The 23,566-nt window shown below is 42.7% G+C and overlaps 1 protein-coding gene across 2 annotated transcripts in view; it reads left to right on the plus strand.

Moving 5' to 3' along the window:
• The window catches only part of RBM19 (RNA binding motif protein 19), a 1,396,549-nt gene that overhangs the window by 92,314 nt on the left and 1,280,669 nt on the right, over positions 1-23,566 (plus strand). For both annotated transcript variants that reach the window (XM_069619226.1, XM_069619227.1), the window contains exon 5: positions 20,067-20,286. In XM_069619226.1, the coding sequence (XP_069475327.1) occupies positions 20,067-20,286 (220 nt within the window). The remainder of the gene's footprint in view (positions 1-20,066; positions 20,287-23,566) is intronic.

The following is a 23,566-nucleotide window of genomic DNA, read 5'->3' on the forward strand; positions in this document are numbered from 1 at the left end:
GCCATCTTGGGTCTCCTGAGCCGCGGGGAAGCAGCTCGCCTCAAGCACCCGTCAGCCGCCCCAGAGGTGTGTAGGGAGCGGACCACAGGTGCTCCAAGCTATCACATATCACCACAGGAGTTTGTTCAGTGCGGCTAAGCGATTTCGCCGCATTTCAGGCCAGATGCAGCAGGCGTCCCACAGAGGCCATTAGAGGAGCGTCTTCATAGATGGCGCTCCAGGCCACGCCCCTCCTGCTGTGTTGTCTTAACTTTAATGGTTGAATGCTCGGTGCCCAGATACTGGTATCTTGCTCCGTTATGTAAACTTGGTGTCCTCGGCTTTTGACATTCCTTTGAGGCAGCTACCATCCAGCCAGTGCAGAATCTTCCTGAATTAAAATGTATTTGTTTCAAATAGCGTGCGTTGCTTGGGGCCCTCTTTTAAAGCTACAGAGCTTAATTCTCTGCTGTGCTTGTGCAGTTTACAATGGCAACTGCTGGTCACGTTTTTATCCTCTGCATGACACATTTATTTTGCTATCTACCGATTTCCTGGTGCATGCCTGTCACGTTATTTCCCTTCCTATGGGTAGCAGCAACCTTATCTGCCTTAAATTTTCTGCCCTAATTGTGTAGTGACTCCCTATCTTGTGTACACGCCTTCCTGTCACCTAATATATTCTATTTTAAACACAGAAACACACTAATTGTGCAAGCTAATGCCTTATCTGTTCCCTACTTGTGTAGCGCAAAACTATTCTCATTAAATTGCAGTTTCAAATGAGTCCTTTCTCATCTTATGATTTTGTTTCTTCTGAGGGAGGCAGGGGGGCAGAGCTTGAACATGCTCTCTAGTCAATAACTGCCCCACTGCACTTCTCTTCCAGAAAGTATTACAATTAAAAACGAGCGTCCTACCAAGGTACTCTGGCTTGTTTTATCTTTTTCAGTGCTTGACAAGTGCAATTGTTTTGACTTGTCATTACCGGCCTTCATCATGAGTATTCTTAATTGGAGTTATCACTCATAATTTCTCATACACCAATACGTATTGCATCATTTTCAAACAAATTGAATGATGGTCTTCTTCAGAGCCTGTTTTAAGGGATCTCTCGTCACTTCAATACTTTAAATCTTTAGGCATTCACTTGTGATAATAAGAAGGAGAACCCTCTACCTTTACTGCTTCTCGTTTTATTACTTCCAGTGCTCAAATCATCGCACTGCCATGGTTTAACTAACCAAATAATGTGGGCTGTTGTCCACCATAGTCCTACAGACTCCAAACAAAAAGGAAGGTCGCAGACAATTCCTCAGCCAGTCATCTGCTACATGGTGTGAAAATTCGAATTTGTACTGCTCAGACATTGCTGAACAGCAATCATGCCAAATAATATTCCTAAGAATGGCATATTTCTATGGCCGGAATGCTTTCCTGCTATTTCAGACACATGTTGTAAAATGAATTCAACGGCCTTGTATGGAATAGGGGCTGACCCATGGCTAATGTGTGTTTTTTCTTTCAACCAGTTATACCTTCTTGGTGCCTCGACTGCCCCATGTCATATTATAGTGTAACAAGGATGAGAGAAGCATATAGAAGGACCACAGTTACAAAATCAAGTGTGATATCCATCACATAAAAGTACACTTGTTTAGGCCTCCAGATCCAAACTAGCCTTAACGAGGCAATGAGCACACATTTTCTAAATGGCTCCTTGTATCTTCCAATAATTGCTTTCATAATCACACCTATATGGTTTCGACATGCCTGCTTAAATCTTTTTTTCTCTGTGCTATGCAAAAAATAATACCCAACTGGGTGTCCTGCAGGTTATTTAACTTGTCTGGCTTTCACTGTGATTTGAAAAGATCGTCTGCATTTACAAAGGTCTCATCTTTTATTTCTGATTTTATCATGGCTGCCCGGACTTGTTTGTTCTGCCGTTTTGGTGTGCATGGATTGTTCCCATTTATCAAGTGAAAGCATACTAATCAAGTTTGGGTTTTTTCTCTCTTCTTCCTTTTTTTCCTCTTTCTTTCAACCACTTTGTGTTCATTGATTCAATAATATGCTTTGGGATAATGCCCTGTTCTCATTTTGTTTTGCAATGATTTTGATGTTCTATTGCTATTACCGTGCACATTACTATCATGATTTTCTTATGAAACATTTCACTGCTGTTTTGTTCCACCTTGTTTGATTCCTGGGTCGTAAGTTTGTTTATACTGTTCAGTAAACTGTAATTCTCTCTGTCTTGTCAGCCTCGGATGAAGAGCACGTTTATGCTCGAAACACGTGTCAGGCTGAACTATCTTCAAAATAAATCGTATGCAACTGAAGCATATTTGAATTCAAACAATTGGCGCTGTGTTACTGGACTATTCTCATAGTTATAATAAAGTCAGTTAGACTTAAGAGAGAGAATGGATGGCTGTTACCAGATACTCTCCTGATAACTACTTACAGATGAATATCTGATGGCCAACTCAATAGGCATAAATAATCATTGTCCTACTAAGACCTGGCTACAGAGTTATATGTGCTTGCAGATCTTAGCAGTGAGGTTAAGCCAGCTGCTGTGGGGGGTAGTCGGCAACTTGCATCCAATGCCTGCAGAAGTCACCATCCACTGCCACCCCTATTAGCAATAGAAAGCTACAAGCTTGTGCGAGCAAGGGCCTGAACCCAGCATCCTTTACACTTGTCATGGCCCTCAGATGTCAAAAGAGGCAGACAGCACTGATCTGTATGGTGGGAGGATGGGTATGCAGTCTTTATAACGAAAAATAAAGAATGAATATATAACCAAAAATAAATAACGAATAAAATAACAAAATATATGTGGGGGTGGGGTAGAGGGTTAAATCTTGTGGGTAAGCAGTTGGGGTGAGTTTTTAGCAGGATAAACAGGAGTTTGTGGGGGGAAGCCCCCCAAAAAAGAAAAAACAAATGCATTATTTTTTGTAGTTATTTTTCTTTAGTTATAGATTCATTTGTTATTAGTTAATTTGTCATAAAGACATGTGACCGGGAGGATGCTTTGACCTGAGAAGAACCCTTTGAGCGTATGTGAGAGTTTGGAGTGAGGATGGGTAGAAGAGTTCAGAGAGTTTCCTTAACTTATTATATTTAAAATAAATGGAATTGGGTTCTTATAATGTGCTTATTGCTGAAGTCCAGCCTCTAACCTCAGGACCTGGATTCAAACCTGTGCTGATCGACAATGTCTTGTTTACAAGACAGGCACGTTGCCCGTGAGCTATCCTCCCCGCCCTGCATACATATCCGCTTCCCACATTCTACGGTGGCAGAAGGCTTCTTGTGAATTGTTTGGACACTGGATCTAGAGTCCGTAGTATTGAACCTTTTTAAGAACATTCTAAAACTACCTTTCATCTTGAACTTCTGGACCAGCATGTCCTTTCTCGCAGATACTTGTTTTACGCTCCACTGCAGGCCTCTGGAGGAAGAAGATAGAAGAAGTAGGTGCAGAACCTTTGTGGAACAAGCTTCTGTTTGTTGGGTGGGAGCCGCAGATGACTGAGTGTTGAGTCACCACGTTTGTGCTAGTCTGGATTCAATATTGGGCACATCAGACCAAACAGTGGGGTTGGGAACACAATTACTAGACAAGAGGGGCTAGAAATAAACTCAGAACGCTGGGGGAATCTTTAACTGATGCTCGTGGCAGCCAACGTAATCTTACATTCCGAGTGCGCGCAAGAGAGCGTGTCTAATAGATTTTCTAGGCTTAACAGTTCGGTCTTTGGTAGAAGGGGCTGTAGCGGAGTCTTGGCAAGGAGCTGTCAACAACACTGCATCAACGACTAGAGCTCTTTTTTTGGGACAAAGCCACTGCATCTCATTTTTTGTATATGGTCTTATGTTAGCCCAAATGGCTCCTAGGACAGGGCTCTTTTTAAGTCCTCTGTTTTGTTTAGTTAGAATGGGGAAATAACAATGTCTGTTTTCTTTTAGTCTGTTATGATTGTTCATGTCTTTGTGTGTGCCCTGATGCCTGCGGCGTGTAAGAAATAAATAAATAAATACAAATAAATATTGGATATAGTCTCCCCTACTAGGGATACTATATCACTTTGTATTGGTTTTGAGGAGTAGGATGGTGGCAGCTGAAATTTAGATATGTCTCCACCAGGGGCCTAAGCCAATTAACCACATTAGTAGCCCAATGTACTTCAAGGTAACAAAGCATTTTTGTAGTCCTTCTCTCTGCCATTGCTCAGTCAGAATTCAATTTTTGGGGGTTCTTCAATCTCATTTTATAGGTCCCCTACTTTTTAAATTGGTTTTCTCCCTTTTATTCTTTGGGGGTTCCAATTTATTTTTGTGGTCAGAGGGACTTCTACCAAGGTTCCCCCTAAGACTGCTTCCCTTTTTGCCTTTTTTAAGGTATATTTTATTGGGATGCCCATATGGTGCCAAGTCCTAGGGATTCGTCTCCGCTACCCCATTTTTATCCTACAGAGATTTTATCACCATAAATTGGTTTCAGGGGTGGAATGCTTGTGGCAGCTAATATTCCGTTTTGTCTTCACTAGGGCTGCAATTCGATCTACCCCAATAGTAATCAAATGTACATTTATTAAGTTCTACTCTGTCATTTTATTTTAGTATCTTCCTTTGTTCACACAAATCCACGAGTCAGGCTTTAAAATGGTTGCTCTGCCCTTGTGGCTCTTTGTGAGCCCAAGATGGCAGGCTTCATCATAGTTTGGACTGCTTTGGACAGGTTGCTGGCTGTGGGCAGGCCACTACACTTCCTGCGGGGCCGAGCCTGGGTGTTTGTTGGTTTTTGGAGCCAATCTGATTAGCTGGCTGCCAAAATCCCCCTAATGGGATTGGTGGGTTGGCAAACGCCATCCTGTTTGAGTGAAAGGATGTAAGGGGAACCACTGTTCCTAAACTCAATACTGCTGGATGGGATTTTGTAAGGAGACCACGTCTGATTACCTGCTTAAGGGTTTACAACTGCTTCTCACAGATGTTGCATTTTTAGGGCTTGTTCTGGACACAGTTGCTGGATGCAGTGGTCTGGGAATAGCTCCGGAGTGAGTTTTTGGCTGCTGGCGTCCTTCTCAAGTAGTTCTCACCCTGCTACTTGTCCTCCTGTTCTGCTGGGATCAGGCCTTCCATCCTGGGACCATTTTCCGGGCTGTTTTATGGCATTTTCCTGCCGTTTGCCACCATGGTGTCCTGCTTTGGTTTTGGAAGCTGCTGCCGTCTGGAAACGTTTTGGTACTCCAACACCCTGCCAGATCTGCTTGTCCTGGTCCTCTTTGGTTGCTACCACCACTGCAGTGGCTGTTTTTTCTGCTGTGCCATCCACGTTTGCCTACTGAGCTGCCGGGGACTGCCATGTGCAGGTTCCTGTGTCCTCCTGCAGCAATCTCCGTCATTGATTCCTCTTCTGGACAGTGGGTCCCACTTCTGTGAATGGCAACTGTTCTTCTTTTGGGCCGTTGGATGTCGTCATCGGCTTGGGTTTCAAGTATCTGGGTGGCTGGATTCTCCATTTTGCACTTTAAAAGGAAACGCTTACTTGCCATGTTGTTCGCCGTCAGAGAACCGACTTTCTGAAAGCAAAAACTGTACGTACATACCTCTGGGACCTTTGTTGGCAGATTATTCATGATCTTCACCCTCCGGTTCCCTGTGGTCCTTGGGTTCTGCAGAACCCCTTCTACAGCCTTTCCTCTTAGGGTTAACATTGGGGGCTGAATCCTACTCTGCTCCTTTTGCTGCTGGGTCTTGAAACCTCCACTGGAGAGCCCCTTCTGGGTTTCTGATGGTGTCCCCTGGGGACGAATACATTCTTCTGTGTACCTTAGGGAAGGAACTGGGAGTTATCTGGCTTTTTACCATAACCTCAGACTAACCTACAGCTAACCTACAGGTACAGGTGCTGCAAGGTACTTACCTGGACTGTGGCATTTTCTTTGGTTCCCTAATGGTCACTGGAGTTCTCCACCAAGCCCTTTTATTTTTACAGAACTTACCTGATTTATTAGGGATTTTTAAATCTTTGTATTCCACTCCTGCTTATGATATATACATGCTATCACTGTGTGTTGCTACTGTTTCCCTCCTGGGCCTAGGGACTATCTTCCTAACTGTATCCTGGGCTTTGGTAGCCCTCCGAGCTGTGCAGAGCATTGTGTTCCCCTGTTCACTAGTTCTTGTATTATATTTAATGCTTACTTAATGTAGTAGGAAACCTGTGCTACGTTCTGAGTGGTACCCTTGGATCCTGAACCTGTGGGTAATTACTGTGTGTAATATGGCCTAGTGGCCTACGCTTTAACTTACATTTAGAAGTCTATATATACTATGTCTGCCCCCACGTGTGGGGCTTACATTTTAGGGCAGAGAGTAAGTTAGGCCTTAACTGCCTGTTTACTGTTTTTTACTTATACTAGGCTCTAAGTAACTTGGGTAATTATTTTTCCCATCATAAATATTTTATGCATGACCGTAGAATTAGTGTGTATATTTTCAGTATACCAGTGTGGTGTAATCATTTGTGGTGGCTGTTTAGATTAATTGTACCTCCCTGCCAAACGTCCTCCCTCCTGAAGTTAAGCCTGACTGCTCTGCTACAGCTACCATTGGAGACTCTGATCTTTCCCTTTGGGTGACACATTAGGTTTGATTATTACACAGGCCGGGGGTTGTGCAAATATCTTCCTAGACACCATTTTTGTTTACAGGGCCTTCTGTTCAAGGAAACTATGACATGGGTCTAAAATGGCTGTTGTGCACACATGAGCTCACTGTTCCTACACTCTATTTTGTTCAGGATTTCATGTGAAGCATGCTCTTTTTCCTGCTGGAAGATTTGTCTCTATTTTCTCACCATTGCTGCATTCCTAGGACTAGGTTTGGCTATACTAACACCATGTGTTTTGGGCTAATCCCTTGTTGGGATTTGTGGTTGCTGGTGGTGCTTCCTGGGCTTCCTCCACCATCCTGCTGGTTCACCACGTGTACTGAGACAGTCTAAAGGTAGTTTTACCACCAGCTTTCCAATTTACTGCTGTGTTTGCCCTGCCCTGCCTTGGTGCTGGTCGCTGCCGGCATCTGGAATGGTGTTGGATCATTAACACACCACTAAATGTGCTTTCCAGACCATTCACAAAACATATCCCAATGGGTAAAAAGTACTCTTTTCTGAAACTATCCGTCAACCATGTTTTCCCATTAGTTTGCATTGGGACTCTTCCTACAATTCTGCATCTTCTGGGGCTCATGTTTTCCCCAGACTGCTGCTGGAGCTCTTTATTCGGGTCTTCTATAGTCCTCCCTAGGTTTGTTTGCTACCAAGTCTGCACACGTGGGGTAAAACAGGGACTGACATATACATGGATTGACTGTCCCATTGATGTATATGGGGACAATGTTATTCACCTGAATTACTGCAAAGCGGATTTGGGGGTACTCGCCTGCCACTGGACATGTTTCCTGCATCCGGTTTGGGCCCAGGGAGTTGTATGCCAAAGAATGTCATTTTAGCATGCACCTGTGATTTTTTTCAAATTTATTTGTAAAGCTATGTATTCCACTTTTGCTAAAGTCAATGTCTGGATACACTGCAAATATCTCTTGTTGACATTGACTCTATTTTCCCGTGCAGTGTAATACTTTGGGGCTCCAAGTCTAAAAGTATTGTCTTCTATTGACCTCTGCTGTGTTCTAGAAATGTTTTCTCCCTCTATGTCCTTCATTTTCTGTGATGTGTGCGTCTGTATGTGCCAAATACTATGCTCTTAAGGTTTAGGGTCACTGACATTATTGATGTTGGCATTGGGTTCCTGTTTGACTATTGCTACTGTGTATTTTCATGTTTGGTTCCCTTCTCTTCATTGTCTTTATATGTCATGAGCCTATCCCAGGTAGTTGACCTACAATATAGTAAAGGGGTAGGTTGTGTCTTTTATGACAGTTTGCTGTTTTAATAACATAGTATGTACTTTGTGTTTTTTTTTCTAAAAGTAGTTATTTAACTAATACAAGTATATGTGTAACTTAATAAAGGTGTTTATTTTTTCAGTATACCACTTTGATATATTTTCTATGCATAATTGGTGTGTTGGACTAATTGTACCTTTGTGTCGACCTACTTACCCCTCCATTGAGTTGAGCCTTACTGTTCTGCCTTGCTTCCATCTTAAGAGAGATTTAGCAGCTGTTTTGGATGGGTACTCTGCCCCATTTTAAGGTTAGTGTTTGTACAGCCCTCAACTGATGGTTGTGCAAAATAAATTCTAACAAACCCCAATACCCACCTTTTCCTGTTTGGGGTGTCCTGGGTCACCTCCACTGTAGTCTTTATCATGGGACCGGTTCATTTGGTTAGCTACCCTCCTGGCTTTCCTGCTTTTTGCTCTGAACCATCAGAATCTGCTTTGCCTGTTTCCACGGTTTTCAAGGAATCATCTCTGCTGGCACCCCCCCTTCTGGCTGGTGGGTTCCTCTTCTGCGAAGTCTCATTCTTCTTCTTTTTGCTGTGTGCATCGTTGTTGGTCCAGGGTTCAAGTCCCTCGGAGGTTCAATCCTGTAAACCGCACCTGGAAAAGAAGAGCTGTACTCCCCTGGTTGTTTCATCATTTTTCAACTATCATTTCAGGAACTCCAACCATGAGCACTTACCTCTGGGCCCTGGCTTGGTGGGGTTTTCGAGATGCTTACACCCAGGAGGGTCCCTATGGTCAGAGACTGAAGGTTTTTGCCAGTCCTCTCTAAATGTATTTTGCCAAAGACTTATATTGGGCAAAATCCTGCTTGGTGGCATCTATACCTTAAGGCGGAGCACAATATCTGGGACGGACAATCTCTGACCACTCCCCGCTCTTGGTGACATGGAATCACAAGGGAGCCAGACCTCCAATCCCAATGTGAAAATGCCTGTGGAAGCCTTAAGGGACTTATCCTTCAGGGAGGAACTACGTGATTCTATTGATACCTACTTGGAGGTTAACGTGGGCAGTGTGGAACATGCTAGCACAGTGTGGGATGCTCTGAAAATAGTGGCCAGGGGAGAAATTATTGCAAAAGCCGGGGGCATTAGGAGATTACTCGGGAAAGAATTAGAACAGGTGGAGCGGGAAATTGAAAGAATAGAAGCCGCTCCAGTCAACACACACCAGGGGGAAGAGGAACTGAAGGAGCTTAGAGAAAGGAACGCGTGGTGCAGGCTGGAAAAGTTCGACCACACTGCCAAAACAAATAGAGCACAAGTAGAGGCGGACAGACCGGGCCGGTTACTGGCCTGGCTCTGTCAAAAGGAGCACCCCAGACGTTCTACCACCACACCACACCACACTACAGGACAGAGACGGGAACACACACTACACACAACAGAGCATAAATGATACATTCAAGCGCTTCTACGCACATCTATACTTTCACGAGAAGCAGGTCCCCCAAGAACAGTTAATGGACACATTGGAGGAGATAGGGCTTCCCAGATTGTCCCCTGAACTAGCCGACACTATTGAAGCAGAAATCACGCCCGAAGATATAATTGAAGCTATCAGATCCCTGGCCACATGTAAGGCACCTGGCACTGACGGGCTAACGTCAGAGTTCTTTAAAACGTACAAGCCCTCCCTGATCCCTTTGCTACACGCTGTCTACCAAGAGGCATATGAAGAAGGGATATTGCCCGAAAGCATGCGAGAGACGCTTGTGGTCTCGATCCTTAAGCCCAACAAACCGGCAGATCAATGCGACTCCTATCGCCCACTCACGATGCTTAATCACGACGTGAAAATCTTAACCAGAATTCTAGCTAAGCGACTGGCCAGAATAATAGGATATATAGTACACACTGACCAAAGCGGTTTTGTACCGGGCCGTAATACATCCATGAACTTACGCAGGTTGCAACGTGTTATAGCACAAACTGATAATGACAAGGACTCCTGTGCAATGCTGTCTTTGGACGCAGTTAAAGCGTTTGATTACATTTACTGGGAGTGGCTGGTGGCTGTACTCAAGGAATTTGGCTTTGGACCTGGGTTTATCAGATGGATCAAAATACTGTACACTAAGCCTAGAGCAAGGGTGAAATCTGGGAGGCATGTGTCAGAGGCCTGGGACATAGGCAGAGGAACTAGACAGGGCTGCCCATTGTCCCCAATGTTGTACATATTAGGACTAGAACCCATAGCCATATATTTTAGGAAGCAATTTTTTGACGCAGGCATAAGGCTGGGAGATGTAGACCATATCATTTCACTCTATGCAGATGATGTTCTCATGTATGCCAAAAATCCACACTTAAATGTGCCAACCATGCTCGAGGACAATTACTCTAAGGTCTCCGGAATACAATTTAGCAGGCTGAAATCCTGTCTGTTTCCCCTGGCGGCCCTGAAAAAAATGGACACGGAGTCACTCCCTGCAGTGGGGATCAAATGGCAGACTACGTCATTCAGATACCTCAGAGTTCACATAATGCACACCCGTGCACTAATGCATGAGCACAACACAAAAGCAGCACTTTCATCTCTGTGCAAATCAATGACTTTCTGGACTTTCTATCGATGATGGGCAGGGCCTCGATCGTTAAAATGATCATCCTCCCACGGTTCCTCTACGGGTTCCAGAATATACACTACTATATTAACATGCCCTTTTTCCGACTGCTGGAGACTATAGTGCGAGAGTTTCTATGGGGGGAAAAGCAGACCCAGGATAGCGCTATCGTCACTAGTTCTACCATACAAGCAAGGTGGAATTCAACTTCCAAACCTGGAAAAATACTATCTGGCAGCGCAACTCAGCTTTGTGACCAAATGGCTGGCTGATGAACCCATATCAGAAACGCTACTGCTGCAGAGCATGATCCCGCCGCTCCAACTGAAAGAACTGATCTGGGTACCCCCGCGCCTACTGGGGAACGTACCCTTCCTAGCTGTTCTGGGGTGAAAAATCTGGAGCAGAGTGAAACTGCTTACCCACTTGCGGAGCCCCTATTCCCCAGAAATACCATTGATCACAGATCTGTGCGCAACAAACACTGACTTAAAGCAAGTCAGGCTATGTGAAAGAGAGGGGGGTCTACACCTGGGGAGACCTGTATGAGGAGGGTGCCTTCAGAGAGTTTGCCTCACTACAGGAGAAGGAAGGTATCCACACCGGCCAATTTCTGTGGTACCAAAAACTCTGAACCACAGCTCGGCACAAATGGGACACTTGGCCCGAAGAACCGGACACGGACCCACTCTTGACACTGCTGTACAATTTGGGAGAGGGCTTCAGACCAATATCCCAAATATACGGCCACCTGAGCGATATACCCAATCCCAGAAGCATGGAAATGAAAAACAAATGGGAGGTGGACATGGGAAGGGAAATGACAGAGGGGGGAGTGGAATAGAGCGCTTGCGTTCCCCAAAGAGGTGTCCAGAAATCACAGATTTAGACAGATTCAACTAAATGTGCTGCACAGAACTTACCTGACCCCAAGCCGAATAGCTAAATTCAACAAGCAGGCACAACCAACCTGAACCTGGTGCATGGGGGAGAAAGCTGACTTGATTCATATGCTGTGGGAATGCCCCAAAACAAGATCTTTGTGCGACAAAGTAAAACAGACGTGCGAAAAAGCAGGCCTGAACAAGTACAAATGGACACCCGAGGAGTGCCTCCTAGGAACCTACCCTAGACTAGCCAAGCTTAAACATACAGTAAGGCTCATGGACATATCGTGTGTACTGGCCAAAAGGACTATCGCAATGGCCTGGAAAAAACCTGCAGGGCCGCAGTACAAACTATGGCACAATGAGACGGAGCGATGGGTGCTGGCGGAAACCAAGGCATGGGAGGAATGCGTGGCCCGGTCCACTGATGACTCCAGCATGGCGCTGGAGGCATGGAAGGAACTCACTAGACACATGTTTCATCCCTCTGACGACAGGCCCCCTTGAACCAAGGAACTCAGGCCGGGCTTGCACTCAGCTTAGCCAAGCCCAACTAAAGAGAAGAAGCCGTGGAGAACGCGAACCCCCCCACCCCCCGCAGCCCTGCCCCCCCGAGACAAGTGATATTGCAAAACGTGAATTAAATAAGGAGACAGTTAATGTTGTTTGTTATAATGTTAATGTTAAGTTTATAATGCATTGTCATTGCTATGTGTGTACGACATACTTGAACATCATGTATCTGACACCAATGAAAATACCAATAAACACATTTTAAAATAAATCTATACCTTAAGGCTCTGAGACTCGAAAATGTCACTGAAGTGCCCTGGGGTTGGTTGCTGTATTCGCTGCACCTGTTGAGTAGAATTGGTATTTCCCTTTTTTTCCCCCTATAATAGTGACTGTGCCTATTGACCTTGTCCAGTTAATTTCTATGGGGAACTTTGGAACCTACCTGGAGCTCTCTTAAAAGTGAATTTATAGGTACATACCTGCCTCTGGACATTTTCCATGGGTCCTCCTACGGTCCCAGTAGTTTTAGGCCAAATACTGGCATTTCAGCTTGTACCACTGATTTCATATGTATTTTTAGAATCTTACGTACTTCTCCTTACGTAGATAATCATTTAGAGAAAGGTCAAAGATTGCATGTGCACACATGCACACACGCACGCTTCCTTTTTAGACATTTGTGCCCACTGTTTGAATACTCTATTGAGCTAGTGACATTCGTTGTTCCTCAGGGTTCCTCCTTCAGTCCGCTTCTGTTCAATTTATATATGAAACCATTAGCTGACCTTATTAGATCATTTTGAAATTTGTTTTTTTTAATAAGTTGACTACACACAACTGATTTTTCACCTGGGAGAGGCTGAAGGGCCACGAGTGACCAATGTTAGGGCTTGTTTGCAGTAGATCTGTTTGGAGTAGATCTGTTTCTGGAAGCAGCAAAATAGTCTGAAATGTAACATCTAAAAAACGGAATTACTGATGTGCTCCTCTGCTATATCCCATACGAGGTCCGGCTTACATGAAGACCCTTTAGTGCCATCGTGGCTCTCGGGTACTTGCCCAATTCCTGTCTTGAAGGCTATGATTGTAGGGGCTGGGAGGGTGGCTGGATACGTCACCATCTCTTGATACCAAAATCGCTTGTGTCTCTAGCACTTGCTTCACCCATCTGCGTTGTCTAGAGAGACTCCTGGTCTGCTTTGCCTCACCACATAGGATCCACCTGGCAAATGCTTTTATATCAAGCATGTTTTCTAACGCAATATACGATTGCCTAAATCATCTTTTTGAAGGCCTAACAAATAGGAACACATACAACAACACCAGTAAAAAAGGAGATGAAGCAATGAGAAACCTCCTGAACAACTAATCAATAGTTATTCGTAAGGCAGACAAAGGGGGAGCTATTGTTCTATTAAACGTGAAGATTACATAATCGCGTGCAATAGACAACTCCTGGATCTCAGTAGTTATAAACATCTTGACCAAGACCCGACCTCCACTCTATAGAGCTTAATCATTAATAAAGTAGACAAAGCAGAACAAAGAGGATGGATTACCAAGAAAGAGGCTGATTTCCTTAAAAAGAATAAACCACACATACCACAATTCTACATACTTCCCAAAATACATAAATCCATGACTAAACCGCCGGGTCGTCCAATTGTTTCAGGGGTCAACTCTGTATTAGAACCCCTGTCGAATTTTGCAGATACCTTTCTCCAACCTATGGTTCACAAAATGGCATCTTTTGTTCAGGACACTACACAGATAATCAAGGAAATGGAAGAACTACCTTTTGACACCACTATTTAAATCTTATTAGGGCTAGATGTGGTAGCGCTATATACAAGCATTCCACAGAGAGCATCCATCGAAATGTTGGAAGAAAAACTCCTTTCCGATCACGAAGTCGGCTCCACACCAACCTCTTTTATCCTATGGTGCGTGGAAATGAGCTTAGGGGAAAACTATTTTCACTATAATGGTGAATTTTTTCAACAAATAAACGGTACGGCTATGGGAGCTACCCTAGCCCTGAGTGTAGCAAACCTATATATGGAGGCTTTCAAAATCAACAAAATTATGCACACATCTAATCCCTTTCTCAGATATGTACGCATCTGGCGCAGGTACATTGATGATATTGTCATTGTATGGTGCGGCCCAAAAACAGCCCTTGAAGAGTTTCTTGTCTGGATAAATACTAAAGACAGATATCTGAAATTCACATCGAACTACAGCACCAACAAACTGGAATTTCTAGATATCACAATCATGGTAGACCCCATGAAGAAATGCATCTTTGTCAAACCCTATAATAAACCGACAGACAGAAACTCGTTGCTAGACTATAGTAGCTCACACCCAAAACATGTAAGGGATAACCTCCCATTGGGCCAATTTCTCAGGCTCAAAAGGAACAGCTCCAAGAAAGATGACTTTGCTGAAGAAGCAGGCAAGATGCAGGCCAAGTTACTCCAAAGAGGCTATCCGAATAAGATAGTCAGGAAAGCACTCAAACGAGCTAATAACAATAATCGTGAGTCCCTATTGGAATACAAAGAACATTCTGAAACTAAGAAAGATCCAAAAATAATTTTCGTAAATACTTTCAGCAACATGTCGAATGGCATCAAGAAAATTATTTTGAAAAACTGGCCAATCTTAGAAAAAGGAGAGATACCAGTGCCCAGACCTGTTGTTGCTTTTAAACGCAGCAAAAACTTAAAAGAACAAGTCACAAGGAATGATGTGTTGTTAAGACCTCAGCCTACAACGAGCCTGACTCAGATGTGGGGCCTTCCAAAAATTGTGGGACATCATCCATGCGGCCAGTAGGTATATTGTAAATACACAGCTAAGAGCACTGAAGTAGACATAGTTTTAAAATTCAAATGGCAACAAAAATTACATACCAATTGTAACTCGACCATGGTAATCTATGCAATTTGGTGCCCATGCGGGAAAATTTACATTGGAAAAACAGACCGGAAAGCAAAACTCCGCATTGGGGAACATAAAAGTTGCCTCAAAAATCGGACTAAAAATGCCCCTATGGTTGAACACTGGATAGAACACTAGCACACATTGGAAGACTTAAAATGGACAATACTGTATAAATTGACACCCAGTATGGACGTCAACAGGGATAGAACGATTCTATTAAAAAAATAACAACTTATTTTCCTAAACAACAGTTCCAGGACTGGCCTCAATGAGAAATTAGATTGGAATCCATAATGCATTTTCAAATGCACGAGGTCTGGTAAGCAGCACAATTTACAACTGAATGCTCTAACATGAATAATATGAAATATGCTTTTACACAAAGGCAATATGCCTTGCTCCCCCGTGTTTTCTTTTGGCAGAATAGCCAGCGGTGCTTTGCTCTACGCTGGATTTCAGCCACACGGACCCAAAGACTGAATTATTCGAAAGATTGTACTTCGATATTCCTCGTGAACCTTCTTCAATGACGTAAGTGGCGAATCCTACACGTAGCTTTACTATACTGCTGCCATTATGTACCCTAGCCAGCTTTAATTGTCGGATCCCTTTAAACTGGCACTTTGGGCTTTTATTCTATCCCGCAGAGTACTACCATCAACGTGACTGTTTGGGCCTCTAGTCTATTCTCTCTGAATGCAATCACCTATATGAGGTGCCACTGCTATCTTGTAGTCCACTTATAGTGATATACCAACCAGTTAGGGTGGGTACATTACTTTTTTGATCAGTATTAATAAACGAGGTCAATTTTCTAATGTGTATTCTATTTGTGGAGAATGAATGAATAGGGCATTCTTTATTTTTACCCTGAGTTGTTCCCTTTTCAGGTATGGAGTCCCTCCCTTGATGCTGAGTCTCAAACGAATCTTGGACCATTCATAGGACCAGAAAAGTTTTGGACAGTCAATCAGCATGAACACGTGCATTAAGCCTTTGTATTTGCTATTTGGCTTTCTAGTTAATTTTTCTTGTTTGACCTTGTAATAATCAAATTGTGGTTGTTACTAGAAGAATTATACCCTAACTAATACCATCCTTAGGTTATTATTTTTGGGTTTGGTAGACGGCAGACTACCCCTGATGAATTTCTGTTCACCTTACTTACACACACGTCCAGAAAGAAACATGTTGGGAAAGTGATGAAAGAATGAGTATATTTGAATTTGAATTAGAATGAATGTAGTGTGTGATTAAGTTTATTTTGGTTACACCGTACAACACTACCCCGGAGTGACCCCAATCCTGATTCACTCCCGGTTTTCACACAATCTGTTATTATTTGGCATTTGTTGTGAAATGTTTTTGCGTTTTTTCTGTTTATTCTGCTTTTTTACCTCCTAATTTGTAGGGATACATGTTCTTAGCATTTGCACTTTATACCATTTGTTTGGTTAATGAAGTTTTTTAGCTTTGATTTTGAATATACCTCTGGTTTTAATGATGATTTAATTAATAAACGATATATATTTTTGTAAACTTGTTTGGCATCTGTAATGCATTTGTTGATTGACGCTGCAGGTATTGGGACGCCAATTGAAAAGGGAACATAACAAGCCCCTTGGCACTGTTTTGTTTCGTTTGCTGCTCTAGGCTTCGCCTAAAACTATTGAGGATGTGCTAAGCAGAGGGCTAATAATCCTCTTACCTCCCCTAAGGTGTTTTTTCGAACTTTGGAACCTACCTGGAGCTCTCTTAAAAGTGCATTGGTAGGTACATACCTGCCTCTGGACATTTTCCATGGGTCCTCCTACGGTCCCAGTAGTTTTAGGCCAAATACTGGCATTTCAGCTTGTACCACTGATTTCATATGTATTTTTAGATTACGTACTTCTCCTGTCAATGAGCAATGCTTGGCTACACTGTATAATGGCACACTATTACTGTAACTATGAGTGTAATGTGCTGGTACTATCACTCTGAGTGTATTCCAACTTCTGGTGGCCTCTGGCTTTTTGTTCTTGGGTGTTCTTCAATTCCCCCCCTGTAGGTCCTACATTTATTGTTAGGTGTGCGTTTAATTATGTATAATACTAAGTCACAGAGGTGAGGAATACTGTGACTAAGCTCAATATTGGCATCCGAGATCCTGTTTAACATTTTGTTACTGTTTCTTTTATCCATAGTTCCCATTTTCTTCCCACTCCTTTTAGAGACTACATATACTGTACCTATGGCCAGATATTGGGCTTACATTTTAGCATAGGAGTGTGTTGTATCTTAACTGACAATTACTGTTTTTTTAAATGAACTGTGTATTCTTACTGTGCATTATGCCTTGGCTTAAGTTACATATAGAAAGGGAGCAAGGCGCCGGGACCAAATAGAATCCCTGCCGACATGTTCAAGGACGAAGCAACAATCTGTGCACCCCATTTTATGGAAATTATTTATGGCCTGTATGAATACCGGATCTGTCTCAGAATAATGACATAGGGCCACAATGGTACCAATATTTAAAAAGGGCGAGAGAAATCTGCTGGGCAACTATCGCCAAATTTCTCTGCTCGACAGTACTGGGAAGATCTTTGCCAAAGTCCTCCTAAAGTATATCCAAGATTGGGCAGAGGAGCGGGATATTATCCACACCCTACAGGCAGGCTTCAGAAAGCTAGAGCCACGATTGATCAATGCTTCCGGCTCTTTGTCCTGATTCAGAAATACACCATCTTAAAAAAAAATAAACTGTACGCAGTATTTGTAGACATTAAAATGGCTTTTGAAGGAGTCCCTAGTGACACCCTGTGGCAAATCCTAGCTAAAAGAAAAAGGCCAAATGGCCTTTTGTCACTAATTCAACTGCTATATGCTGACAACAAGGCAGTGGTTCGCTATGGGGCAGCAGGGGAATTGACTTCTCAGTTGCGTGTCACAAGGGAGATGTGTTCTCGTGCCCTTCTTATTTTGTATTTATATTGAAGTGATCAGTGCTCTGCTGGAGGAGTGCCGGAACCCCCCCATCCCCAAACTCTGTCTTGGGAGGTACCCAGCCCTCTTCTTTGCTGATGACGCAGTTCTTCTTGCCACATCCCCTGAAGGGCTAAAAGCTACCCTGGGATCCTTCATAAATAAATGTAAGGAACTGAAATTAACCCTAAATATTGACAAGATTAAGCTCATGGTTTTCAAACAAAAGTTAGCTAAACAGGGAAAATTGGCTATTAATCTCGATGATAATGACTAAGAGTAGGTAAAGCACTGATTACCTGGGCATCGGGTTCCATAAAAATGTAATTTGGAATGCCCAGATGGTAATGTTGTGTGCAAATTGGAGAAGCATGCTAGTGGTGTACAGAGTTTTTTCACTCGTCATGGCAGAGGCATGGTTGTGTCTGCAATATACTTATATAAAAAAACAAGCATCAATCTTGGCCTCGTACAGGGAGAAATTTGGGGACATACGAATCTGATCGAGCTAGAAAAGGGGGAAAACAAGTTCCTGAAGGGAATGCTTATGTTTTCAAGGGGTTCCCCAAATGCCATTATCTATGTGGAATAGATCTGTGTCCAAAAAGTATTGAACTCCTTTACAAACCAGTTCTCTACTGTATGTGGTTATGGTCCACGCTGGAACTTGGGGCATACTGTGGGGAACTGGTGTATTTGATGGGATCACTAGGGGGCGGGGGGAACTTCCCTGGATAAGGCATTTAAAAAAAATGCTCACTGACCTAGATGAGACTTTCCTCTGGGAAAATCCAGTGAGGATAGATAAGGTTGCCATTCGAAGAGTTAAGAGGGTTATGAAAATGTGTTGCAGGGAATATATGATGGTTAATTGTCAAAAATTGAAACTGGGTGAAGTCTATCTCGAAACCAAACTGGAGTTTGATCGTGCGACGTATATAGACTATATTGAGCCACCGTATGCCATAGCCTCTACATGAACTTCAGGATGGGAACTTTGAGACTGATCTCTTTCAGAAAAAAAATGGGGGAGCTTGGAACGCCGATTTTTGCCCATTATGAGGCCTGTCGTCTGAAACATTGAACCAAACTTGAGAACATTGAGAGAGGCCTATATGAAGCTCATACTGAGAATGGAGGGAGTGCAAACGCTGATTTTAGCCATTAGTACCTTAAAATCAACTACAGACCAAGCCACAGTAAACAAGGTAGCCAAGTTCATCCACCGAGCCTGGCGAGTACAGCAGCAAGCTTTTTAAAGGTAATACAAATTCATTATAGTTGTCATTTTTTGTGACAATTATTGTTTAAGAAGTTGGGCTACTCTCCCACTAATTCTACTTCTCCTTGCCATTATTGGAATATTACACAAGAATAGGCTGCAAGAAATGTTTCTCTCCTAACCACAAGATATTTTAATAATGAACCAGCTTCAAGATTATGTACTGTTTGAATATTTTTTAATTGTTGCCAATGTGTATATATTTAATGTATTTAACCATGACTAATGCAATAATCAAGTCATGGCTACTTTCTTGGGGGAATGAGGCTGCTTTATTTTAAACATCTTGATAATGTTTTATTATTTTAAAAATGTTATGTAGATACTGTTGTATGCTTTTATGGCCTATGTCGGAACAAAGCTAATTTGATTGATTGGCATAGATATGTATGTATGTATGCTTTTGTGTGTTTGTTACATTAAGTGAAGATTTTTTCAACATACCAGTGTGTGGGTGTTTTCTTTGGTTAACTGTGTGGACTAACTGTACTTCACTATTGGCCATCCTCCCAGCTTACGTTAAGCCTGACTGCTGTGCCAGAGCTTTTATACTTAAGAGTTGTGTTGTCTTTCCTTCTGGTTGGAATACGAAAACCTTTTGGTTAGATGGTTGCACAGCCCGCATTGTAGGGTTGTGCAAAAATCTGCCCAACAACACTTCCCAATTTTGTTTCTCTATTCCTGCTTCTTCCTGTCCCAACTTTTCCTCCTTGTTTTCCTTTCTTCTTCCTCTATCGGCTACAGTCTGATTACCCCAGGCAGGACCAAATACACAATTTCCTCAGACAAGGTACCAGAGCCATGAGACCAATACTTTGGCGATTGGTGCAGTTTAAATGCTCCATAGCAATATAAAGACTTAAGCAAATTCAATGTTGTACCTGTCTTAAATCAAAACCTTTTTCTCTTCTCACCTCATCTAGCTGAAGGACGATAAAGCATTTGATGAGTTTCTGGCAGTGCATCAGAATCGCACTCAGGTTGCCACTTGGACCAATGACACCTTGCTTGATAAGCCCAAGAAAGTCAAGGCTAAGCCAACGAGCGACTACCTGAACTTTGATTCAGACTCATCAGGAGATATTAGTGGTGATGAGGAGGGCAGTATTGCTGAACAGGAGGAGGATGGCAGCTGTCTTAAAGGTATGGCTTTTATTGCAGGTTCAGTGTAGCTGAAGGGGGGGGTTGGCATATCTGTAGAGAGGCAAAACTCTCTTGGTCAGTGCTTTGAAACCAGACCAGGTCTGGGTGAACGGGAAGATATTGCTGTCTTGACAGCTGTTTGTTGGCCTAAGGAATAGAGATGATGATCTTCAGCATCCAGAAAGCACCCAGTCCTTGAACAAACACAGGGGTAAAAAGTTCCACAAATCAGCCATCAGTAGATTAGTTGAGTAAAATGCTGTTTTATTATTTTGTTTTTTTATTTTTTGGGGCCATAGATACCCTAGAAATAGTACCTCCAAAGAGTTTAAGAATTGGGTTAAGGCTTGACTTTTTTCATTATCCCACATGTGATTTATTCCTAGTATCCAGGGGTCAAGAATACTGCAACCATGGATATACTATAACCACATAACCCAAAGTATAGAGGTTTTTGTTCCAGAGAACCTTGCATCAGTGAGAATGAATACAAAATCGCTCTCATACGCCTAATTTTGGCAAACTAGATAGGATGGTATTCTACATACAGCTGTTGATATAGTGTTGTCAAACGTACAAACTGGTTAGCTACAAATTGAAAATAAATTCTACGTTTACCACTGGTTATTTGACTGGCAAGAGATTGAGTACATTTACTTAGCCGCATATAATATGAAGTGTGTACAAGGGTTAAAACCTTCGTGTGGCAGCTTTCATATTTGCTTTACTATGAGAGGTATTTTCCCACTGCCTTTATGTACGCAATTGCTCAACACTATAATCTGAAATCCTTATTTAACAACTGTTAACTGTGAGGGTAACCTTTATGAGCATGTTTAATCCCAGTCAGTCTGTTGTCTTGATTGGTTTCTGAGAGATTTTTAGGTAGAAGTGTCGCTCTCCTTTTCCATATTTAATTGTACACTTCTAGAATGTATTTTTGCCTTTTCTTTTCTCTAAAAAGAACAGTTGATGTTTTTCTAAAAGTATTTTTATGTGTGTTCGTTGACGCTGTCAAGCATTAATAATCTCCACATGACATGTTAATTAAAATACCATTCTTCAAACGTGAGTAGCCATTAGATACTGCGTGCTGCTGCTGGTTGCCTGGTTGCCTCCAGTGAATGATTATTGCAGAAATGATACTCCCTTCCTTATTGGCAGGCTGCAGTGCGCGTAGCATTGTACCCTAAGGTTTTCACTTTTTATGCAGGCCAGGGAGTGCTGCTACTGCCTGTCCCTTAGTGGTCCTAGCTCTGATTCTTGCTTGCCCTTTTTTCAGTTTTTCTCTTTTTTTATAAATGTGTTCTGAGTGTCGTGTTTCTGTGATTATTTGTACATATCGGAACAAACGGAAAACTAGTATCCCTAAAGCAGGGTACATTTTTCGTTGCTCTGAAATATTAAGTCCATGTCTTCATCAGAGAAGTTAAAGTATCTTCACTTAATGTAGAACGCTCACATGTGGTTTGAAATTTGGGATTGAGCCTGGGATGTGTATATATATATATATATATATCACACACAGACACACACACACACGGACACACACGGACACACACGGACACACACACGGACACACACACGGACACACACGGACACACACACACACACACACACACACACACACACACACGGACACACACACACAGGACACACACACACACACGGACACTGCTCACTCCCATGGAAGTGGTTAATCTGAGTAAGTCCAAGCATTATGTACTGTCCTGTCTAGGCATGATTTCACAAGAGTGAAAACAAACGTGTATATTCTGTTCTAGAGATAATCATTTAGAGAAAGGTCAAAGATTGCATGGGCACGCACGCTTCCTTTTTAGACATTTGTGCCCACTGTTTGAATACTCTATTGAGCTGGTGACATTCGTGGTTCCTCCTTCAGTCCGCTTCGGTTCAATTTATATATGAAACCTTTAGCTGACCTTATTAGATCATTTTGAAATTTGTTTTTTTTTTTATATCTAAGTTGATGAAGCACAATTGATTTTTCACCTGGGAGAGGCTGAAGGGCCACGAGTGACCAATGTTAGGGCTTGTTTGGAGTAGATCTGTTTCTGGATGCAGCAAAATAGTCTGAAATGTAACATCTAAAAAACGGAATTACTGATGTGCTCCTCTGCTATATCCCATACGAGGTCCGACTTACATGAAGACCCTTTAGTGCCATCGTGGCTCTCGGGTACTTGCCCAATTCCTGTCTTGAAGGCTATGATTGTAGGGGGTGGGAGGGTGGCTGGATACGTCGCCATCTCTTGATACCAAAATCTCTTGTGTCTCTAGCACTTGCTTCACCCATCTGCGTTGTCTAGAGAGACTCCTGGTCTGCTTTGCCTTAGTACATAGGTTCCACCTGGCAAATGCTTTTATATCAAGCATGTTTTCTAACGCAATATAGGATTGCCTAAATCATCTTTTTGAAGGCTTCAGAGGATAGAAAATACAGCGGCTAGGTTGCTGTTGAATTTGGGCTGCAGAGAGCATATCTCGCCTGCCCTTCACGCATTACACTAGTCACCTGTTGATCAACGCATTACATTTAAGGCTCTCTGTATTACTCACAAAGTCTTTTACAACTCAGTCCCAGGTGTTTTGAGTAATAAGCTTCAACGGTATCAACCTTCCAGAGTGGTTCGCTCAGCCTCAACCGAACTCCTTGTTACCTGTACATTTAGGCTTGAAAGATTGGGGGGGCTCATTTTCTGTGCAGGTGATCGAGCTCTGGAACTCCCTGCCTGTGGCCATTCGTGGCATCTCAAACCACTTAGATTTCAGACAAAAAAATAAAAACTACTCCATTTCCACCATAATGTTGGTCTCCTGTCGGGGTAGGGTGGAGGGCACTGTATTTTGAAGTTATCTTGCTTTGTTGCTTTCTCTTGTTCATCGGTGTGATGCCTTCTTAAAGGAATGGTTCGCCCAATTTGTGAAATGGATGCCCGCCTGTGCTGGCTTTTGCTTTTACGGCACTAATGAAGGAAAAGCCAGCCAGCTGTAGTAAACAAAAGCTACCACTGGGTGGCTTTTCCTTTATTGGTGTCGGGACTCGGAGGACGCGGACCGGAGACTACAGGCAGAAAAGCTGCAGGTGCATCTCGGTAAGTGCTATTTTTTTTTTTTTTAAAATAAGCACTAGGAGCCTGGAAAACTTAGAAATAAAACCGCAGCTTTAAAAACGTAGTATTTATGTTTGCGGTAGCTTTTGAAGCGACCGCAAACATAAATACAACGTTAATGTGTTTGAAAACGCTGCGTTTTTTCT

The sequence above is a fragment of the Ambystoma mexicanum genome, chromosome 10 (assembly GCF_040938575.1).
Source record: "Ambystoma mexicanum isolate Mex_15411 chromosome 10, UKY_AmexF1_1, whole genome shotgun sequence".
In the NCBI taxonomy this organism is placed as follows: Eukaryota; Metazoa; Chordata; class Amphibia; order Caudata; family Ambystomatidae; genus Ambystoma; species Ambystoma mexicanum.